The sequence below is a fragment of the Ranitomeya variabilis genome, chromosome 5 (genome assembly GCF_051348905.1).
Source record: "Ranitomeya variabilis isolate aRanVar5 chromosome 5, aRanVar5.hap1, whole genome shotgun sequence".
Lineage (NCBI taxonomy): Eukaryota > Metazoa > Chordata > Amphibia > Anura > Dendrobatidae > Ranitomeya > Ranitomeya variabilis.
Window position 1 is genome coordinate 681,119,222 of NC_135236.1, and position 19,645 is coordinate 681,138,866.

The 19,645-nt window shown below is 53.4% G+C and overlaps 1 protein-coding gene across 20 annotated transcripts in view; it reads right to left on the reverse strand.

Annotated features, from left to right (window-relative positions):
- Positions 1-829: 829 nt before the first annotated feature.
- The window catches only part of MICAL3 (microtubule associated monooxygenase, calponin and LIM domain containing 3), a 71,641-nt gene continuing 52,825 nt past the window's right edge, over positions 830-19,645 (reverse strand). For 8 of the 20 annotated variants that reach the window (XM_077267095.1, XM_077267094.1, XM_077267092.1 and 5 more), the window contains 15 exons: positions 19,126-19,278; positions 17,314-17,376; positions 16,065-16,160; positions 15,640-15,747; positions 15,476-15,552; positions 13,549-15,301; positions 13,064-13,158; positions 10,389-10,439; positions 10,075-10,182; positions 9,267-9,360; positions 6,566-6,616; positions 4,523-4,588; positions 3,704-3,803; positions 3,503-3,576; positions 830-3,254 (listed from right to left, as the gene is read on the reverse strand). In XM_077267095.1, the coding sequence (XP_077123210.1) occupies positions 3,070-3,254; positions 3,503-3,576; positions 3,704-3,803; positions 4,523-4,588; positions 6,566-6,616; positions 9,267-9,360; positions 10,075-10,182; positions 10,389-10,439; positions 13,064-13,158; positions 13,549-15,301; positions 15,476-15,552; positions 15,640-15,747; positions 16,065-16,160; positions 17,314-17,376; positions 19,126-19,278 (3,074 nt within the window). In that variant the 3' untranslated portion in view covers positions 830-3,069. Of the gene's footprint in view, positions 3,255-3,502; positions 3,577-3,703; positions 3,804-4,522; positions 4,589-6,565; positions 6,617-9,266; positions 9,361-10,074; positions 10,183-10,388; positions 10,440-12,821; positions 12,971-13,063; positions 13,159-13,548; positions 15,302-15,475; positions 15,553-15,639; positions 15,748-16,064; positions 16,161-17,313; positions 17,377-19,125; positions 19,279-19,645 lie in introns of those variants that run through there. The other 12 variants (XM_077267104.1, XM_077267111.1, XM_077267100.1 and 9 more) reach the window with 11 other exon arrangements.

Here is a 19,645-nt window from a genome sequence, read left to right on the forward strand (position 1 = left end):
TATTACTCCCTGTTATCAGCCATTACTGGGGGAGGAGACCACAATCTATTACTCCCTGATATCAGCCATTACTGGGGGAGGAGACCACAATCTATTACTCCCTGTTATCAGCCATTACTGGGGGGGAGACTGCAATCTATTACTCCCTGTTATCAGCCATTACTGGGGGAGGAGACCACAATCTATTACTCCCTGTTATCAGCCATTACTGGGGGAGGAGACCACAATCTATTACTCCCTGTTATCAGCCATTACTGGGGGAGGAGACTACAGTCTATTACTCCCTGTTATCAGCCATTACTGGGGGAGGAGACTACAGTCTATTACTCCCTGTTATCAGCCATTACTGGGGGGGGGGGACTACAATCTGTTACTCCCTGTTATCAGCCATTACCGGGGGAAGAGGCTACAATCCCTGTTATCAGCCATTACTGGGGAGGAGACTACAGTCTATTACTCCCTGTTATCAGCCAGTACTGGGGAGGCGACTACAATCTATTACTCCCTGTTATCAGCCAGTACTGGGGGAGGAGACCACAATCTATTACTCCCTGTTATCAGCCAGTACTGGGGGAGGAGACTGCAATCTATTACTCCCTGTTATCAGCCAGTACTGGGGGAGGAGACTACAGTCTATTACTCCCTGTTATCAGCCATTACTGCCTCCTGTAGCGCAGGGTACCCATCACATATCTGAACTCTCTACTTGTGTTAACAGGAAGAGTTGTCATGGGGACACTGTAGCAGTAAGTCTCTAACACTAGTCATTGGCTAAGGACAGATCCCTTTCCCCCCCAAATCAGGAGATATTTAAAGAGACAGGACGCAGTTTTCAGTTCTGAACCTTTTATATATAAAACAGCAAATCTCTTTCAAGTATTAAAAAATAAGTTAAAAAAAAAACAAAAACACAATTAAACCAAAGTGATAACAGTGTCTGAGCAAATCTCAGGGCGATGAGACCTAGAAGAGGAGGAGCCTGGTAACGCCCGCCCGGGCACTGAGGCAGAGGGGCACCGATGAGTGACCGGGTGCCCAGACGGGTCACTATTGCCCCTCCTCCGCCAAAAAGCAGAAAGACCACGGTGAACAGCCCCCTGTGGGTGGTCCGGGGTTGTGCAGAGCAGGCGTCATGGCTTCCGAACGTGACCTGCAGCAGGACGGCCATCGATGGGCGAGTCAGGACGCCTCCAGGCTGGGCGAGGAGGCTGAAAATGGTTTGGACCTTTTCCCACCATCTTGGATGTAATTTCCGTTTAATCCCTGCAGATTGGGAATCGGTGATCGCCCCGTTCCCCCCGGAGAGCGGCATTTTCTCTCTGCGATTCCGATGGTGAACGGCGTGTTATGACAGGTCGTTATAACTCAGGAAGCCCCCTACTCTCTGGGGTCACATGCAGATCCTGCCCATACCGACCAATCACAGCACAGCTTTCATGTCTAAAGCAGAGGTGGAGTAATGAAAACTGTTGTGATTGGCTGCTCTGGTAAAAGAGAAAGCTGAGCTGTGATTGGTTACTCTGGTAAAAATGAAAGCTGCGCTGTGATTGGTTGCTATGGGCAACTGTTGGACTCTTAGTTCGGCTAACTCAGCTTCTCCTCACAGGGCTCCATCGATGGACTTCTCCTTTAACTCCTTGATAAAGTAGCAATTTGTCTTTCATTTCTTCATCTCTACATTTTGAGAGCCGGATTTTGTTAAAAACCCCTTTAAGGTTTAAAGAGCCGGTATGGATAAGTAATGGCGCCGGCAGAGGTCCGGTGAGGTACAAATCTGATGTCTTGCGTTACGTGTGCATCAGGCGATGTCGCTCACGATACCGCGGGGCCGACGTTCCTGAGTTTTGACTCCTCCACTATATATCCATCTGTAGCATTGTTCGGAAGCTTCACAATGGCGGCAGTGATGACGCGGAGACCACCGGTGCGCGGAACACCGGGACGAGCGTCTGCAGCACAATCAATATCTGCTATGTAACATAAAATATAAAAGTGTCGCGGCCTCAGAAACGTGAAGACATTCAGTCGTATCATACAATGCAGCAGGCTTATGGGTAACAACAAAAAAAAAAGCAAAAAAACACAGCCGCCCCTTTAAGAACGAGACTGACGAGGCCGCGGTGTGCGACCTTCAGCGCTATTGCTCTAATTTCCAAGTAGTTCAGCCACATTTAGGACAGACCAATGGGAGACACCGATACTGTGACGCACCCAGCAAGGACAATTATTATTGGCTGAAACAGAAGACAACACGGAGGAGCTGCCTGTGGCGACCAATCAGGAGCCTGCATTCATTAACTGTGAGGGAAAAGGTGGAATCTGATTTGGTTGCTATGGACATCTGATCCTGACATTTCGAGGAATTACAAAAAAAAAAAAGTGTGGAATAAGAAAAAAGGAGCATTATCCTCAGTGCGGACGTCACTTAACCCATCGTGTCCTGAAAGAGCAAATAAACGGCCGCTAGCTGCGGCACTGTGATGGAAGAGCCTTTACGAGACGGTGGAGGTCTCGGGGACTGAGTGATGATACTGCGCTGCTCAGCTGTTCCAAGGGGTAGAAGGTGGCAACATCCTCATCATTCACGCCGGATACAATCTGCGACTACGGTGAAGGAATGGGGGAGAGCGGCTGCCGGCGCCCGCCCCTATGAATGCTGTCAGGTTCCCGCTGACACCCACCGCTCCACGTTTGAGGGGGCGCCTTACGATAAAACGAGCGACTGAGGAGCCACCTAGTGGCCAAATCCCCCAACTGCAAGTGAGCGATCACTTCCCCGCTGTCCAGGGTGAGGGTCCCGCGTGGTCCGCGCCCGGCACCACTGGAAATGGCAGCGTAATGTAAACCTGAATAGAGGCCGCAGCTCTGAACGTCTTCCCAGTGGCAAAAAAAAAAAAAAAAATCACATCCCTTCGGTGGGAAACTGCCTCCATTATCTGCGCTGTGCGAGGGTTAACGGGACCACATAACATCTCCCTGGGAAGGACAGCAGCTCTCGGCTGACCGCCATGTTTAAGACACACCGACCCCTCGTCACAACGAGGGGCCCAGACAACTCCGGAAGGACCCTCAGGACCAGTTCAGGTTGTAGCCTTTGGATAGCATCACTTCCTCCAAGTCCTTGTCCTCCTCCTTCTCGCGCAGCCTCTGCTCCTCCAGCAGCGCCACCAGTGCGTCCCGCTGCTCCACCACGTCCAGCATCTCGTTCAGGATCTGCTTCTCGTCCGTCAGCTCCTGCTCGCTCTTCAGCTGGTCTGTGGGGTGAAATACAAAAGCAGAGCACTTTACTGCAACGTGGTAAATGTAACAGGAAGAGGCGTGGCTGGTCCATTGTAAGCCCCACCCCCCAAACCATTCACTGATTAAATCCCAAGATTCAGCTCCGGACTAAGAACGGGCCAGACAGAATAGAGGTCCGGAGACTGAGGAGGCCGGGAGCTCGGACATCATTCCCAGAATCCTCTCTGACACGTTACGGACCTGTCGAGGATCGGCCACTCACCCTCCACCGCCATCCTCTCCCGCAGCTCCTGCTGTAGCCGACTCTGCCGATCCTCGAGCTCCAGCTCCCGGGCGCTGAGGAGACAGAAGAGAAAAAAATTCAAAATCTGCCGTAGGCCCAGAGACTTCGCTCCACCTGATTGGCTTAGATACACGACAGGCTGAGATACGCCGTGACTTCCACTGGTATCTAATGACTCACAAGATCATCAGCTCGGACTCGTATCGGACCAGCGCGTTCTTCTCCTGCACCAGCCGGAACCATTCCTGCATCAGTTTGGGGTCGTCCTTCTTGCCCATTCCTGTAACAGATGCGCAACGGTCAACGTCTCGGATCAGAGACCGAAGGAAAAAAACACAATGTAGCAAACAAAAGAAGACAAAGCCAAACACGGGGGCGAGCAGACAGGAGGGGGCGCTACTGAAGGGATCCGAACAGGGGAACAGAGGGTCCAGCTCAGGGGGGCACCACGTATCGGCCTCCGGGCCCTGCAGGATAACCGCCACTGAATAGAAGAGGCACAATCATCACATCGACTCGCGCCTCACACACAGGAGGCCACGTTATTACCGGGGGATCGATTCTTCATGGGAAAAGGAAAAATCACAAGCTCCACATTAACCCCCACACTGGGCCCCGACCTCTCAGGATGTTTCTGGGGGCAGAAGAACCGCCCACTAAAGTCTACAGGGAGTGGCGCTCCACGTAGTCGTAGTCAGAGAATATTGGATGTAATTATTTTTTTTCTTACTCAAAATTCAGAATAAAAAGAAAAACAGAAAAAATGATAAAATGAGGAAACACACAACTACTAAGAAGCAGAGTGAGACCCCCGAGGAGTGGACATAGGGGGACCCCACAGATGGCGTCCCATGTACGAGGCCGGGGATGAGAAGCCGTCATGCAGAGATCGTGCACAGAGCAGCCGGGGGCGAACGACAGGCGATGGCAGGGGAGGATCGGGGGGCGCGGGGGTCTCTCACACGGATAACCTGGAGGCACAGCCGGGTGCTACGTTACCTTCGTGGACACAGCAGGGGCAGAAGGAGATGGGTCTGCGGCGCGGAGTCCCCACAATGGGATCAACTTGAGAGAATGACATATGGGGGCAAATAGATAGTGGAGGCAGAAAACAGAGCGGCGGGGGAGGGGACATGGGGGAGGGGACGGACAAAACAGGGAAAGAAAGCAGAAAGTACAAAGAGTGAGAGCAGGAAACAGCAAGAAGAAAATGTAGGAAAATAGACCCCAAACCGGGCCCCGGAAGCACAGGACACCTGCTGATTCCCCCCTGCAGGGCAGAGCCAACCCCATCCCCCATAATTAACAATCTTATGAAGACAAGTCCTAGATCCCCACTGAAATGTAACAGCCCCATGGGCAGTGGTCGGCCATTACGCCTGCTCAGCAGCAACACCTGTAGGCTGTGCAGGGTACAACACCGGGCTCAACAAGCGCTGAATGAGACTAGAGTGAATTGTGGGGGGAAAAAAAAAAAAAAAAAAGATTTAGTGGCAAAAGGCTCGAATGTGCGGCCGCTCCGCCAGTTCTAGAATCCCGTGAGTGAAGCACCAAAGGAATCAGTCACCGGTGAGACGATCCGACCCAATCCAACGTATGGGGCAGAATTACTACCAAAATAATATACCCAGCACCCTCAGGCCTACCCCTGTACACCATCCAGACCGACCCCTCCTACACTATCCCCTCCTCCTCAGTCTCCTCCTCCGTTCCCCCATCCAGACTACTCCTCCTCCTCTCCCCCTCCAGACTCCTCCTCCTCCGTTCCCCCCCATCCAGACTCCTCCTCCTCCTCCTCCGTTCCCCCCCATCCAGACTCCTCCTCCATTCCCCCCATCCAGACTCCTCCTCCTCCTCCATTCCCCCCTCCATTCCCCCCATCCAGACTCCTCCTCCTCCTCCATTCCCCCCATCCAGACGACTCCTCCTCCTCCATTCCCCCCCATCCAGACTCCTCCTCCTCCATTCCCCCCATCCAGACTCCTCCTCCTCCATTCCCCCCATCCAGACTCCTCCTCCCCCATTCCCCCCATCCAGACTCTTCCATTCCCCCCTCCAGACTCCTCCATTCCCCCCTCCAGACTCCTCCATTCCCCCCTCCAGACTCCTCCATTCCCCCCTCCAGACTCCTCCATTCCCCCCTCCAGACTCCTCCATTCCCCCCTCCAGACTCCTCCATTCCCCCCTCCAGACTCCTCCTCCTCCATTCCTCCCATCCAGACTACTCCTCCTTCATTCCCCGTCCCCCTTCCATTACCACCTCTTCTCCAGACCCCTCAAACCCCCTGCTTGTCTGACCCCCCTTTTCCACACCTCTCTGTAGCCCTTCTCTTCCATCCTTCAAATAGTGCCGTCCCTCTCCCACCAGACTCCCATCAGATGGATAGACAGTAGCACACAAGCTTAGATACAAGGCTTAGCAGTCGCTATCACACAGGATAGGATTAGATACACGGCTCAGCAGACAGTATCACACAGGAGAGGATTAGATACACGGCTCAGCAGTCAGTATCACACGAGAGGATTAGATACACTGCTCGGCAGACAGTATCACACAGGATAGGATTGGATACACGGCTCAGCACAGTATCACACAGGAGAGGATTAGATACACGGCTCAGCAGACAGTATCACACAGGAGAGGATTAGATACACGGCTCAGCAGTCAGTATCACACAGGAGAGGATTAGATACACGGCTCAGCAGACAGTATCACACAGGAGAGGATTAGATACACGGCTCAGCAGTCAGTATCACACAGGAGAGGATTAGATACACGGCTCAGCAGACAGTATCACACAGGAGAGGATTAGATACACGGCTCAGCAGTCAGTATCACAGGATAGGATTAGATACACGGCTCAGCAGTCAGTATCACACAGGAGAGGATTAGATACACGGCTCACATGAGGACATTACTTATTGAGTGATATTACAGTTTCTTCTTGTTGTTTCGGGATTTAGGAGCCAGGATGGAGCCTTCGGGGTCAGGGAGGTGTAATAGGGGGTGTTAGTACTGGGGTGTGATTTGGGCATACATACCACCCAGGTGCACATCGATGAGGTCACTGTAATAAGACTCTCCCCAATAGTCTACAACAAGGAATTGTGAAGAGAGTTATTGCACTGACAGAGAACGCCAGAGACAGAAAGGGTTAATGTAGTGACAGAGAGTCGAGGGGTACAAGGAATGGAGGCAGGGGCAAGGGATGGGGAGGTGGTGTAATAAGGTACCGGGCAGTGATGGTGGGCTGGGGGTAATGGGGAAGTAGGGCTGGAGCTTGGGAAGGAAGAGATTCAAGGACTAAGTTAAGAGGAACAGTGAGATATGGGGCCCCTGAAAGATACAGGGGCCCATGGGAGGGAGAGCTGAGGAGGAGACAGAAGAGATGGAGAGAAGGAGAACAGAGGACATTATGCAACAAATTGTGCAGACAATACAGATGGAAACGCTGCGGGCGCCAGCTGTACAACTACTGCCATCATCTCCAGACTGTATGACACGGCAGTCACGAGTAAGAGACCAATATCTCTGTGTGAACAGAACTTAAACTTCCTGATACAGATACATAATTGATGAGTAGAATTATGTTTCCCCTGAAACAAAGCTCCAAACCCTCTGCACAGGCATAGTCTGTCTGCAGCCACCACTAGGAGAATACAGGGAGCTCCCCCTGGTGGCGGGAGCAGACAGGATCTTATGTATCTCTGTATACAGGGAGCTCCCCCTAGTGGTGGCTGCAGACAGGATTTTATCATGTATCTCTGTATACAGGGAGCTCCCCCTAGTGGTGGCTGCAGACAGGATCTTATTATGTATCTCTGTATACAGGGAGCTCCCCCTAGTGGTGGCTGCAGACAGGATCTTATCATGTATCTCTGTATACAGGGAGCTCCCTCTAGTGGTGGCTGCAGACAGGATCTTATCATGTATCTCTGTATACAGGGAGCTCCCCCTAGTGGTGACTGCAGACAGGATCTTATCATGTATCTCTGTATACAGGGAGCTCCCCCTAGTGGTGACTGCAGACAGAATCTTATTATGTATCTCTGTATACAGGGAGCTCCCCCTAGTGGTGGCTGCAGACAAGATCTTATCATGTATCTCTGTATACAGGGAGCTCCCCCTAGTGGTGGCTGCAGACAGGATCTTATCATGTATCTCTGTATACAGGGAGCTCCCCCTAGTGGTGGCTGCAGACAGGATCTTATCATGTATCTCTGTATACAGGGAGCTCCCCCTAGTGGTGGCTGCAGACAGGATCGTATCATGTATCTCTGTATACAGGGAGCTCCCCCTAGTGGTGGCTGCAGACAGAATCTTATCATGTATCTCTGTATACAGGGAGCTCCTCCTAGTGATGGCTGCAGACAGGATCTTATCATGTATCTCTGTATACAGGGAGCTCCCCCTAGTGGTGGCTGCAGACATGATCTTATCATGTATCTCTGTATACAGGGAGCTTCCCCTAGTGGTGACTGCAGACAGGATCTTATGTATCTCTGTATACAGGGAGCTCCCCCTAGTGGTGGCTGCAGACAGGATCTTATCATGTATCTCTGTATACAGGGAGCTCCCCCTAGTGGTGGCTGCAGACAGGATCTTATCATGTATCTCTGTATACAGGGAGCTTCCCCTAGTGGTGACTGCAGACAGGATCTTATGTATCTCTGTATACAGGGAGCGCCCCCTAGTGGACAGAATTTATATCTCTTTATGACTGCCGAAAATGAAGAGGGTTTGGAACTCTGAACCGGAAACACTCGGTAGTAAATGTCTTCATAAACCTGGTGATGTGGATTATCATGGATTAGTCGGGTTACACAGATATAAAGAGCAATTTAAAAAGAAATAAATAAAAAAAAAAAAAAAAAAAAAAACAGTATGAGGAGGAGTCACTTGTCCAACACATTCGAGATGACTGAGGCAAATGATTATTTAGAAGTGTAACAATTTGCAGGACAGGATTCTAGCGGTGAACGTGGAGTGTGCCCCATGTTTAGTTGTTACACGTCTATCAGTCTGGTTATGCTACATCGTTGTACCCGATGCCAACAGACCACAACATGGGAGGGTTCCTCAAGACAAATGGTATATGAGATCTCAGGATGATGGCAGTTGTTCCTCACATGATTAGCTTAGGTCAGGACTACAAAGCTGTTGCCATCACAGGACTATACTGGGTTACATAATGTGAAAATAAAGAAGTGGTGGGGAGGCGCCGCCCTGCTGGAGAAAAGATGTAAAGCACTAATGACGTGGAAGAGCGGCAGCACCACCTGGTGGCAGCCCTGTGCCCTGCAGTGTGAGCTGAGGTGTAAAGTACCACAAGTCTGGGGACATCACTCCAAATACAGGAGGTACACACAGATTCTTCAAGCTTGGTGTTCACACATGGGATTCTCAGAATTGAGGAGAGTGAGAACAGATTAATATTGTAAAACACGAAGGTCCCGGACGGCAGGAGGAGCAGAGATGGATTGTGATTGATAGAAAAGACCCAAACTGATTGATGCAATTTTTTTGCCCAAGACCTTGTCTAGGGAGGACGACCCAAGACTGCAGAGAAGTGACGGTGGTCAGTATACACGCCGCCATGTGTGACTGCGGCGCGGGTACGCAGCTCTGCTGCACGGGTACGCAGCTCTGCTGCACAGTGATAGGGGATGTACACAGGACGGTGCGATGTCAGACACCCCAGAGGCTGCAACGTAACAAAATCAAGGCAACACAGAGAATTACCGGCTTCTCCCCGCAGCGCCTTCTCCACCGCGACCCCTCGCTCCTCCAGCTGCCGCTGCTTCTCTTCCACCTGCTCCAGCTGCCGCTGAATGATCTGCAAAGGGATGTGATTATTAAGGGTGGTCCCGTGTCAGATGGGGGGAGGAGGGGGGATATGGCGACCGTGTCAGACTGGAGGGGGGATATGGCGACCGTGTCAGACTGGAGGGGGGATATGGCGACCGTGTCAGACTGGAGGGGGGATATGGCGACCGTGTCAGACTGGAGGGGGGATATGGCGACCGTGTCAGACTGGAGGGGGGATATGGCGACCGTGTCAGACTGGAGGGGGGATATGGCGACCGTGTCAGACTGGAGGGGGGATATGGCGACCGTGTCAGACTGGAGGGGGGATATGGCGACCGTGTCAGACTGGAGGGGGGATATGGCGACCGTGTCAGACTGGGGGGGGGATATGGCGACCGTGTCAGACTGGGGGGGGGGGGGGATATGGCGACCGTGTCAGACTGGGGGGGATATGGTGGTCGTGTCAGACTGGGGGGATATGGCGGTCGTGTCAGAATGGGGGGATATGGATATGGCGGTCGTGTCAGACTGGGGGGATATGGTGGTCGTGTCAGACTGGGGGGGATATGGCGACTGTCAGACTGGGGGGATATGGTGGTGGTCGTTTTGTGTCGGGGGTGGTGTGTTGGCTGCGTCAGATCGGTGGAAGGTGCCGGATCCCCACACTCTGATATGATGACCTATGCTGTGAATCAGTACGTGGCGCACATCCCCTTTAAGGCTGTGCTCGGCCATCACTCACCTGGGCCCGGTGCAGCCTCTTCAGCTCCTCTTGTTTCGCTTGTCTCCGCGCGGCTTTTTGGACCCTTTTGGTGAGTTTAGCGTTCAGCTCCTCGTCTGTGTACGTTTTCTATGAGAGGAAAAGCCGTGAAAATCCCCAAAACAAGAGTCACCTTGATTCTACAGCAAAGACCCCAATAAGAGGTGCCCCCCCACCCCCCCAGAGGGGTAAAGCCCAGGAGCCGCGGTGAGGGGCCGAGCACCCGGGAGGACACAGAAGAGCAGAGGATTAACCCTTTAGGAACGGACAGAGGAGCAGCGGAATGATGTCACTACCTTTGATGAATACGACCGTCTGAACGCCAGAGCGTGGGGGACATAGACCGACTGACAACACAGACCGCGGGGGGAAACCAAGCAAATTAATCAGGTTACAGCAAATGAAAATTAATCCATAAAAGCAAAAAACAGTCAAACAATAAAGACATGAAGAATGAATGAAAAGAGAAAAAACGCTTATTGGCTGCCGGGGAGAGTTACAGAGGAGGGAATGGGAACATGGCGCAATATGGCGCCCACATCGCCCCAGGAAGAGGACAGCCACGTCCTTGTGGTGGAACTACAGCTCCCAGCAGGCGTGCACAGCACAGCTGTGTGTAAGTGACCCGTCATCCAGAACGTCTCCTCGGCAGCACAAAACATCATGGCCTCACATCAAACCAAGGCAGGCACAAGCCGGGCGACCAATCAGATCGCTGCTTATTGTCAGGTCAGCACTGGTAAAATAAACGCTTAAATCTGATAGGCTGTCACTGGAACATTGCAACCAATCCAATAGTGGCATTTAGTTCTCACCCGCCCCTCCCCCCTGGACTATAAGAAAGCTGGACTCTCACTGGCTGCTACACGCCCATAGCAACCAACCAGATTACAGGTCTCTCGGCCCATAGCAACCAACTGATTACAGCTCTCTTGGCCCATAGCAACCAACGGATTACAGGTCTCTTGGCCCATAGCAACCAACCAGATTAGAGATCACCCCCTCTGTCTGCTTTGGCTTTGACATGAGGCCTCAGCGTTGCCAACTGGATTAATCTGCGTGACACAGATATAATACCTGCGAGCTCGTAATAACCCACCAGGATATTATAATCTGATGTCCGCGGAGTTTAGTAAAATGATATCATTGTCAACGCCGGGCACAAGAAGCACAAAATAATGGACGGGGCCTGGAAAACGGAGACGAACACAGCCTGAGGCTCTAAGTTCTATATATGGTGTTGTGCTGGCCATAGCGACCAATCAGATTGCAGCTTTCATTCACCAAGGAGCATTTATAATCTGAAAGCAGAGATATGATTGGCTGCAGTCGGTAGCAGCACCATTTCCACCTCTCCCCCGAGGCGACATATGGCCGCCCACACTCTATAATCATTTTATCATCAGTCTCCATTTTCCAGGTCGTGATTAATGCAATTAATAGAATTAGCGCGGCTGGAGGTGAAATGAACCATTAACAATGTTTGTCAGGACATGGCGGGGACGGAGCAGACGAGACAACCACAGACCGGGAAATGGAGAGTCACGACCATCTCACCTGAGGGCCACACACAAACCATCGTGACATAAAAACATGGCGGCAGCTGGAGGATGATGGCTGCCACCACAGGAGGTGCCGTGACACGCGCTAAACCACCGCGTCTCTCAAACACCTCCTGGCTACAGTTAGTGGGAGCGGGGCACCTTGGGAGACCCCCAATAGCCACACAAAGGGGGACACCCCAACGGCTTAGGGTTTCAGTGGTGAGGTGATAACAACTATCACACTTTAAGGCCATTTGTAACAGCCAGCCCCAGACCCCTCCAGCCAGCCCCAGACCCCTCCGGATAGCACCACACTCACTCCAGCCAGCACCAAGCCCCTCCAGCCAGCCCCAGACCCCTCCAGATAGCACCACACTCACTCCAGCCAGCCCCAGACCCCTCCAGATAGCACCACGCCCACTCCAGCCAGCCCCAGACCCCTCCAGCCAGCGCCACGCCCCCTCCAGCCAGCACCACCCCCACTCCAGCCAGCACCACCCCCACTCCAGCCAGCACCACCCCCACTCCAGCCAGCACCACCCCCACTCCAGCCAGCACCACCCCCACTCCAGCCAGCACCACCCCCACTCCAGCCAGCACCACCCCCACTCCAGCCAGCACCACCCCCACTCCAGCCAGCACCACCCCCACTCCAGATAGCACCAGGCCCCTCCAGATAGCACCAGGCCCCTCCAGATAGCACCAGGCCCCTCCAGATAGCACCATACCACTCCAGCCAGCCCCAGACCCCTCCAGATAGCACCACGCCCACTCCAGCCAGCCCCAGACCCCTCCAGCCAGCGCCACGCCCCCTCCAGCCAGCACCACCCCCACTCCAGCCAGCACCACCCCCACTCCAGCCAGCACCACACCCACTCCAGCCAGCACCAGGCCCCTCCAGCCAGCACCATACCACTCCAGCCAGCCCCAGACCCCTCCAGATAGCACCACACCCACTCCAGCCAGCACCAGGCCCCTCCAGCCAGCACCATACCACTCCAGCCAGCCCCAGACGCCTCCAGATAGCACCACACCCACTCCAGCCAGCACCAGGCCCCTCCAGCCAGCACCATACCACTCCAGCCAGCCCCAGACGCCTCCAGATAGCACCACACCCACTCCAGCCAGCACCAGGCCCCCTCCAGCCAGCACCACACCCCTCCAGATAGCACCACACCCACTCCAGCCAGCACCAGACCAGGCTAACTAGCACCAGACCAGGCTAACTAGCACCAGACCAGGCTAACTAGCACCAGACCAGGCTAACTAGCACCAGCTACCCAAGACGATACCTCTTCTCTTTTCACATGAATATTGGGATCACGGCGGCGGCGCTGAGAGACGGAAACGTGAGATCAAGATGAAAATATATTCACCCCACCAGTGATAAGTGGTGAAGCCGTCGGCCGCTGCGCAGAGCCGCTTACCTCGCGCTTGGACTTCTGTGAGGATTTCTCTAGGACGTCATCGCTGGAAAGATCAGAATCCTCAGAGAAGCTCAGGTGTCGTCTGAGCGGAAGTTCTATGGAACAAGATTGGAGGGACATATTTAACCTCTTTCCGACCAGGTCACATTTCAACTTTTTTTTACTACCATAACTTATTGTCCCGTCCTTATAGCCAAACCACAACTTATTTTACCAAATAATATTTTGAAAAATAGGTAACAAAAAAAAATCAAAGTAGGTTGAAATAGTTAAGACCCCCCCCCATTTTTTGTTTTTACAGCGTTCAATGTGCAGTAAAAATGAGCTGGTGATCCTCCAGGTTGGGACAACCGGGCACACACTCTGTATGGTGGGATCAACTTCTAATACCGACCATATACACCCGCACCTGATCTAAGACGCAAGTATAAGGGATAGGTATTATAGGAGTGGGAGGTGACCAAGAACCATCATCTGGACATTACCTGCTCCACGGACCACATTGGACACTTTAACCTTCCCGGAGTCCACGGTGGTGGTGCTCGAAGGAGTGCTCGGTGTAGACTTCTCATCCGCCGACTTCTTCTTCTTCTCCTTCTTATAACCAGAGAAGACAGACTTCCACAGTGATTTAGGTTTGGTGCCGTCGTCCTGTTTGTCAGACAGGCGGCTCATCTCTCCCTTGGACTTTTTCTCCTTCTTCCTTGGGGAGAACAAGGAAGGCCTCTTCTTGGGTTTCCCACCCCCCGAACCTTCTGATGAGGTGATTGAGCCCTCAGCTGGCAGAGAAGATAGAAAAAGTTCATCTGCAGCTCCTAGTCTGAGAGTCGGCGCCTCGGCTAGAGCTCTGGACTCTGCAGGGAGGCGAGGAGAGAGTTTGGTGGAAGACAGAACTGACCCTCGGTGAGGCGCCTGCACGGTTTCCAGCTGCTTCATCTTGTGAAGCTGTTGGGCCATGGCGTCCCTCAAGGCCGCGCTTTTCACAGACTTCTCCCTCGCCCTCATCCTCTCCTCGGCCAGCTCTTTAGCTTCAGTAGTCAATTGCGGAAGAAGTCTTTTTCTGTGACGACCTCTTTCTACAGAAGATGGAAGTTCTCCATTCTCCTTAGTCAAGGGCAGTCTCTGGAGTTTAGTCCGACTTGTTGGAGGGGTGAAGAACCTCTCGTGCAGGCTGGAGTTATCGGTTCTCTCATCGTAGGTGTCTTCCACATCATCGGCAAAAGGGATCTCGTCCACGCTCTCAACGAAGGACTTACGAACTTCTTCCAATTTGGGGGTCTGAGGAACATCTGGAGATTTCACCTTGACTTGGGGAAGCGGCGATGGGATGGATTCTGGTCCATTCTGCCAGGAGGCTAAACCTTTTTGGAGGGTAGCAGGTTCTTCTCCTTGTGGCGGGGGAGGAGGAGGACTAGAAGGTGGAGTAAGCAGTGCAGAGTCAGAGGTGTTGAAACTCTCACTGGCCGCTGTTCGAGTATTGGAATTACTGCCATTCAGTCCGAGACCTGAACTGGTGGACAAATCTCTCCTTTCACCCTCAGAGCTCTTCAGTTCCTTTTCAGATGGAGAAATGGGAGTAAGGGGTGACAGGAGCTCGGGGTCCAGTCTATTGGGATTCACTTTCTTGAGGACGTGATGAGTTTTCAGAGGTGGAGACTTCAAATCACCTTGCGTAGCTTTAGACACCGGGGTCCTGGCTGCAGAGGGCTCCATGGATTGAAAATTGACCTCCGATGTTCTGCCCCGCTCCACAGGTGTCAATCCGAGGCTACGACGGATCTCGGCACTTTTGGTCCAAAATTCCTCTATGAGGTCAATACGTTTCAAAGCCTCTTCTGAATTGGGGCTGGTCAACGAGTCTGTCCGCACTACATGGCTACTAAACGGCAGCTTGGCTAGGGGGGTGGAAGTGATGACCGGACTTGGCTGCAGACAAACAGGCGACTTGGTGGTGGGAGGAACGGTGACCACCTCTGTGGAAGGTAAGGGTTGAGAGCATATAGGGGAAGCCGGTGACCTCAAGGGTCGCAGGAGAGGTGGAATTGACGGGGATTTTGTGGGAGACGTCGGGGTTACCAGTTCTTGTGTTGGGGTTGGCTGGGAACAAACGGGTGAAACCGGGGTAAAAGCTTTTGGTTCTAATGGAGTTGAGGCTTTGCTGCCAGCTCTCGGGATGTAGGGCTCCGGAAAGAATCTGATACTGGGTGAAGTCTGCTCCTTGGGAGTCAACACGGAGACCTGCAGAAGCAAAAGGTCATCAGTGTAAGAATTAACCAGGCTACTAGGGGTGCCAACAACATGCCCGAGGCTCTTAGATTAGACGTACCGCAGTTCAGCTTCACAAATGAAAGGAATAAAAAACATTTATGGCAAAAATAGAAGATAAAACCCTGCAGCGGTGACTACACACACCTTCTCACTCTCCGCCTTAGGGCTGAAGACTTCAGGCTCGAGGGTCGCTGAAGCTGCACAGGAACCTCTGTCAGACTCTGCAGGAAGACACCAACTAGGATTTACGTTCTACCACCAAGCCGAGTCTGAGATTCAGGACGGTTACGATCTTCCCCAATCCTTACCGTTCTGTCCGCTGGAAGGCGCATCAGACCCCTCGTCCAGTCTGAGCCTCAGCCTCTCTGACTGCTGAAGTCTCTCCTCGGCCTCCGCGTCAGATGGGATGTCGTCATCTGAGCGACAAGATATTAAGGGTTAGCGTTTCTCTAGGGGACGAGGGGAACAGACTGACGGGGGACACACTGTCAGGGTGCCGCGCCCTCCTATGTAGGATTGAGGCTACTGCAAGTAATAAGCAGAATTTGGATTTCACCTAGAAGTGACGTTTCGCTCATCAGAGGTTTATCGCTAGAGGGAGTTTGCACCGGTTGCATGCAGCAGGAGCGCGGGAGGAAGGTTGTCAGGCATTGCTCTATACCCAGTGGAGCCAGGGGATGTCTGACAACCAATTTCCCAATCAATAAAACGGGAAAGATCAGAGGCCACATACCGTCACCAAGATCTGCAGACGTGTCCCCATCACCTCCTGCGCCAGCCTCTAGAAGACCAGTCCCCAGCACCTCAGCCTCTTCATCCTCACAGGCGACTGAGGGAGGAGGGTGGGAAGCAGCAGAGACCACCGGGGAACGGGAAGAACAGAGCGACGTTAGGGGGAGAGCAGGGGAGGCAGCGGAGAGGGCACACGGCAGACGGCACACAGACCGGGGTTAGTTCCTTCACTCATTAGTTAGCTCTGCAGACAAGCAGCTGTGACCGTCTCACGCCAGCAGGGGGCGCTGCACAATGATCTAGCAAATCCTCTGGAAGTCATTGCTGGGACTTGTAGTTCTGCATCATCTACAGATGCCACATTTGATCTACGAAAGCGAAGCTGCACCTTTAAGGAATTATTAGCTTAAGTAGCGATGAAAATCGCCTCCTTATTGGGCCAAGTACCCTAAGAAAGTATCTGGCTTTACCTGGACCCCCAATAAGGGTCTCCGAATACGATGCCCCCTGCTGGCAGAAGAAGGGTAAAACACCCAAAGCTTATTAAACCCCTACAGTAAAGCCCAATATCCCGCTGGTCACCTCCACGTGTCCCGTAGCACAGGAGCCGGCTTACAGCGCCACACATCTCAGCTTCCTACGCCCCGCATTCAGGGCAGGAGGGATATTGGGATTCCCAGCAGTTGTAAGGTTAATGGTCTGCGGTGTTACAGATGGGAAATAAAGGCAAGCTGCACACGTGCCGCTAGTGATGGCCAACGCTGAGAGCAGGGCAGCCGCTGCTTTATCATCTCCTTCAGCCATGTGTGACGGTAAAGGGTTAAACACAAGTGGATTATTAAAACGCATTGTGAAAAGTTCGGCAAAAGTAACAACTTCACCATTTCCAATAACTCTGCTTGCTGCCAGGGAATGAAAACAGAGCTCTGACTCACAGTAACGAACACTGCAGCTGTGCATGGTCAGGACAGGAAGGTTATCGTTCAGTCACAGCAAGCAGAGATCAGCTACATGGGGACAGCGGTCCCGGGCACCAAGTGAAAGGTCGGAGGGTGTAACGGGGCAGCACGAATCCTCAGGTGAGAAAAGTGGCACCAGGAACAGAACATCCACTGGTGAGTGAAGGGGCAGAATGGCGCAAATCAAGCCACGGCACGAGCAGAGCGAGCGAGCATGCAGGGCGCGGTGCAGCAGCACAGCCACACTGCTGAGTACAGGGCGGGCACAGTGACCTCCCCCCCATCATCTACCTCCGGGTACGGTCTCCAGCCACGCTCTAACGGGATCATGGCGGTGGGAGGGGAGCAGGAGCGCTGCGACAAAATAAAACACAATATATATAAGAAAATGGAGGAACACAGGGGTCCCGGGGGCGAGACCCTCATAGTCAGGCAGGAAAGAAGGTCATATCAATATGGGATTAACCCATTCAGTGCAGGTATTCAGATCCTTCTCGCATTATGTCACCTGAAAGGTCGCAGCCCACTGGGGGGCACTAGTGAGAATGTCACAACCCACTGGTGGGCAGTAGTGAGAATGTCGCAGCCCACTGGGGGGCAGTAGTGAGAATGTCGCCAACTGGGGGGCAGTAGTGAGAATGTTGCAGCCCACTGGGGGGGTCAGTAGTGAGAATGTCGCAGCCCACTGGGGGGCAGTAGTGAGAATGTCGCAGTCCACTGGGGGCAGTAGTGAGAATGTTACAGCCCACTGGGGGGGGTCAGTAGTGAGAATGTCGCAGCCCACTGGGGGGTCAGTAGTGAGAATGTCGCAGCCCACTGGGGGGGGGTCAGTAGTGAGAATGTCGCAGCCCACTGGGGGGCAGTAGTGAGAATGTCGCAGTCCACTGGGGGCAGTAGTGAGAATGTTACAGCCCACTGGGGGGGGGGGTCAGTAGTGAGAATGTCGCAGCCCACTGGGGGGCAGTAGTGAAAATGTCGCAGCCCACTGGGGGGGTCAGTAGTGAGAATGTCGCAGCCCACTGGGGGGGGTCAGTAGTGAGAATGTCGCAGCCCACTGGGGGGTCAGTAGTGAGAATGTCGCAGCCCACTGGGGGGTCAGTAGTGAGAATGTCGCAGCCCACTGGGGGGGGTCAGTAGTGAGAATGTCGCAGCCCACTGGGGGGTCAGTAGTGAGAATGTCGCAGCCCACTGGGGGGTCAGTAGTGAGAATGTCGCAGCCCACTTGGGGGTCAGTAGTGAGAATGTCGCCGCCCACTGGGGGGCAGTAGTGAGAATGTCGCCGCCCACTGGGGGGTCAGTAGCGAGAATGTCGCAGCCCACTGGGGGGTCAGTAGCGAGAATGTCGCAGCCCACTGGGGGGTCAGTAGCGAGAATGTCGCCGCCCACTGGGGGGCAGTAGCGAGAATGTCGCCGCCCACTGGGGGGTCAGTAGCGAGAATGTCGCAGCCCACTGGGGGGTCAGTAGCGAGAATGTCGCAGCCCACTGGGGGGTCAGTAGCGAGAATGTCGCAGCCCACTGGGGGGTCAGTAGCGAGAATGTCGCCGCCCACTGGGGGGTCAGTAGCGAGAATGTCGCAGCCCACTGGGGGGTCAGTAGCGAGAATGTCGCAGCCCACTGGGGGGTCAGTAGCGAGAATGTCGCAGCCCACTGGGGGGCAGTAGTGAGAATGTTGCCGCCCACTGGGGGTCAGTAGCGAGAATGTCGCAGCCCACTGGGGGGCAGTAGTGAGAATGTCGCAGCCCACTGGGGGGCAGTAGTGAGAATGTCGCAGCCCACTGGGGGGCAGTAGTGAGAATGTCGCAGCCCACTGGGGGGCAGTAGTGAGAATGTCGTAGCCCACTGGGGGGCAGTGGTGAGAATGTCACAGCCCACTGGGGGGCAGTGGTGAGAATGTCACAGCCCACTGGGGGCAGTAGTGAGAATATGGAGAACTGCTCTCATAGGTCAGTGTTGATGAGACCCTGAATCTGGCTACCAAGAAGCGCTGGAACTTGTAGTTCTTCGGCGGTTCAGTGAATTACACATAACATTGTGTGAACTTACCTGGAAAATTACACCCCCAAATCAATATAATTATTTGCACCACCATCAGGGGGCATTACCTTTAGAAGGAGAAGACGTGCCCACTTCTTCCCCCTCTGTGTTAACCCCATCCTGCTCTTGGCGAACCTTGTGGACATGAGTCCAGTGGACATCCACTTTTATCTCCATGGGGTCCACGGGGGTCAGCGCTTGCTGAAGTTTGAGGTTCCCGGCTGGAGGGAGGCGCGAGGTAAGAGGCAGAGACACGAGGTACAGGACAGTGAAGGAGAACAGAGACAGAAGAGACAGTTACACAGAGACAGGAGCAGAGACACTGCGAAGTGTTAGGATATTGAAGCAGGGTGCAAGGGTTAATGAGCATCAGCGACCCCCTGACCCAACCCCTGCCATCTACAGACCCCCCAACACTTCTCAATTAGTCCGGCGGACCCTTCACCAGACAGGCAGCGTCCAATCACATTACGGTCTGTTAGTGTTAGAGGCGGAGGATACATAAGGCGTCCCCGCAAAAACGGCCACGACTGCTCCTCTAAATATTAGAGTGGCCCAAAGCCAGCGATATAAGATGGCACCATGCAA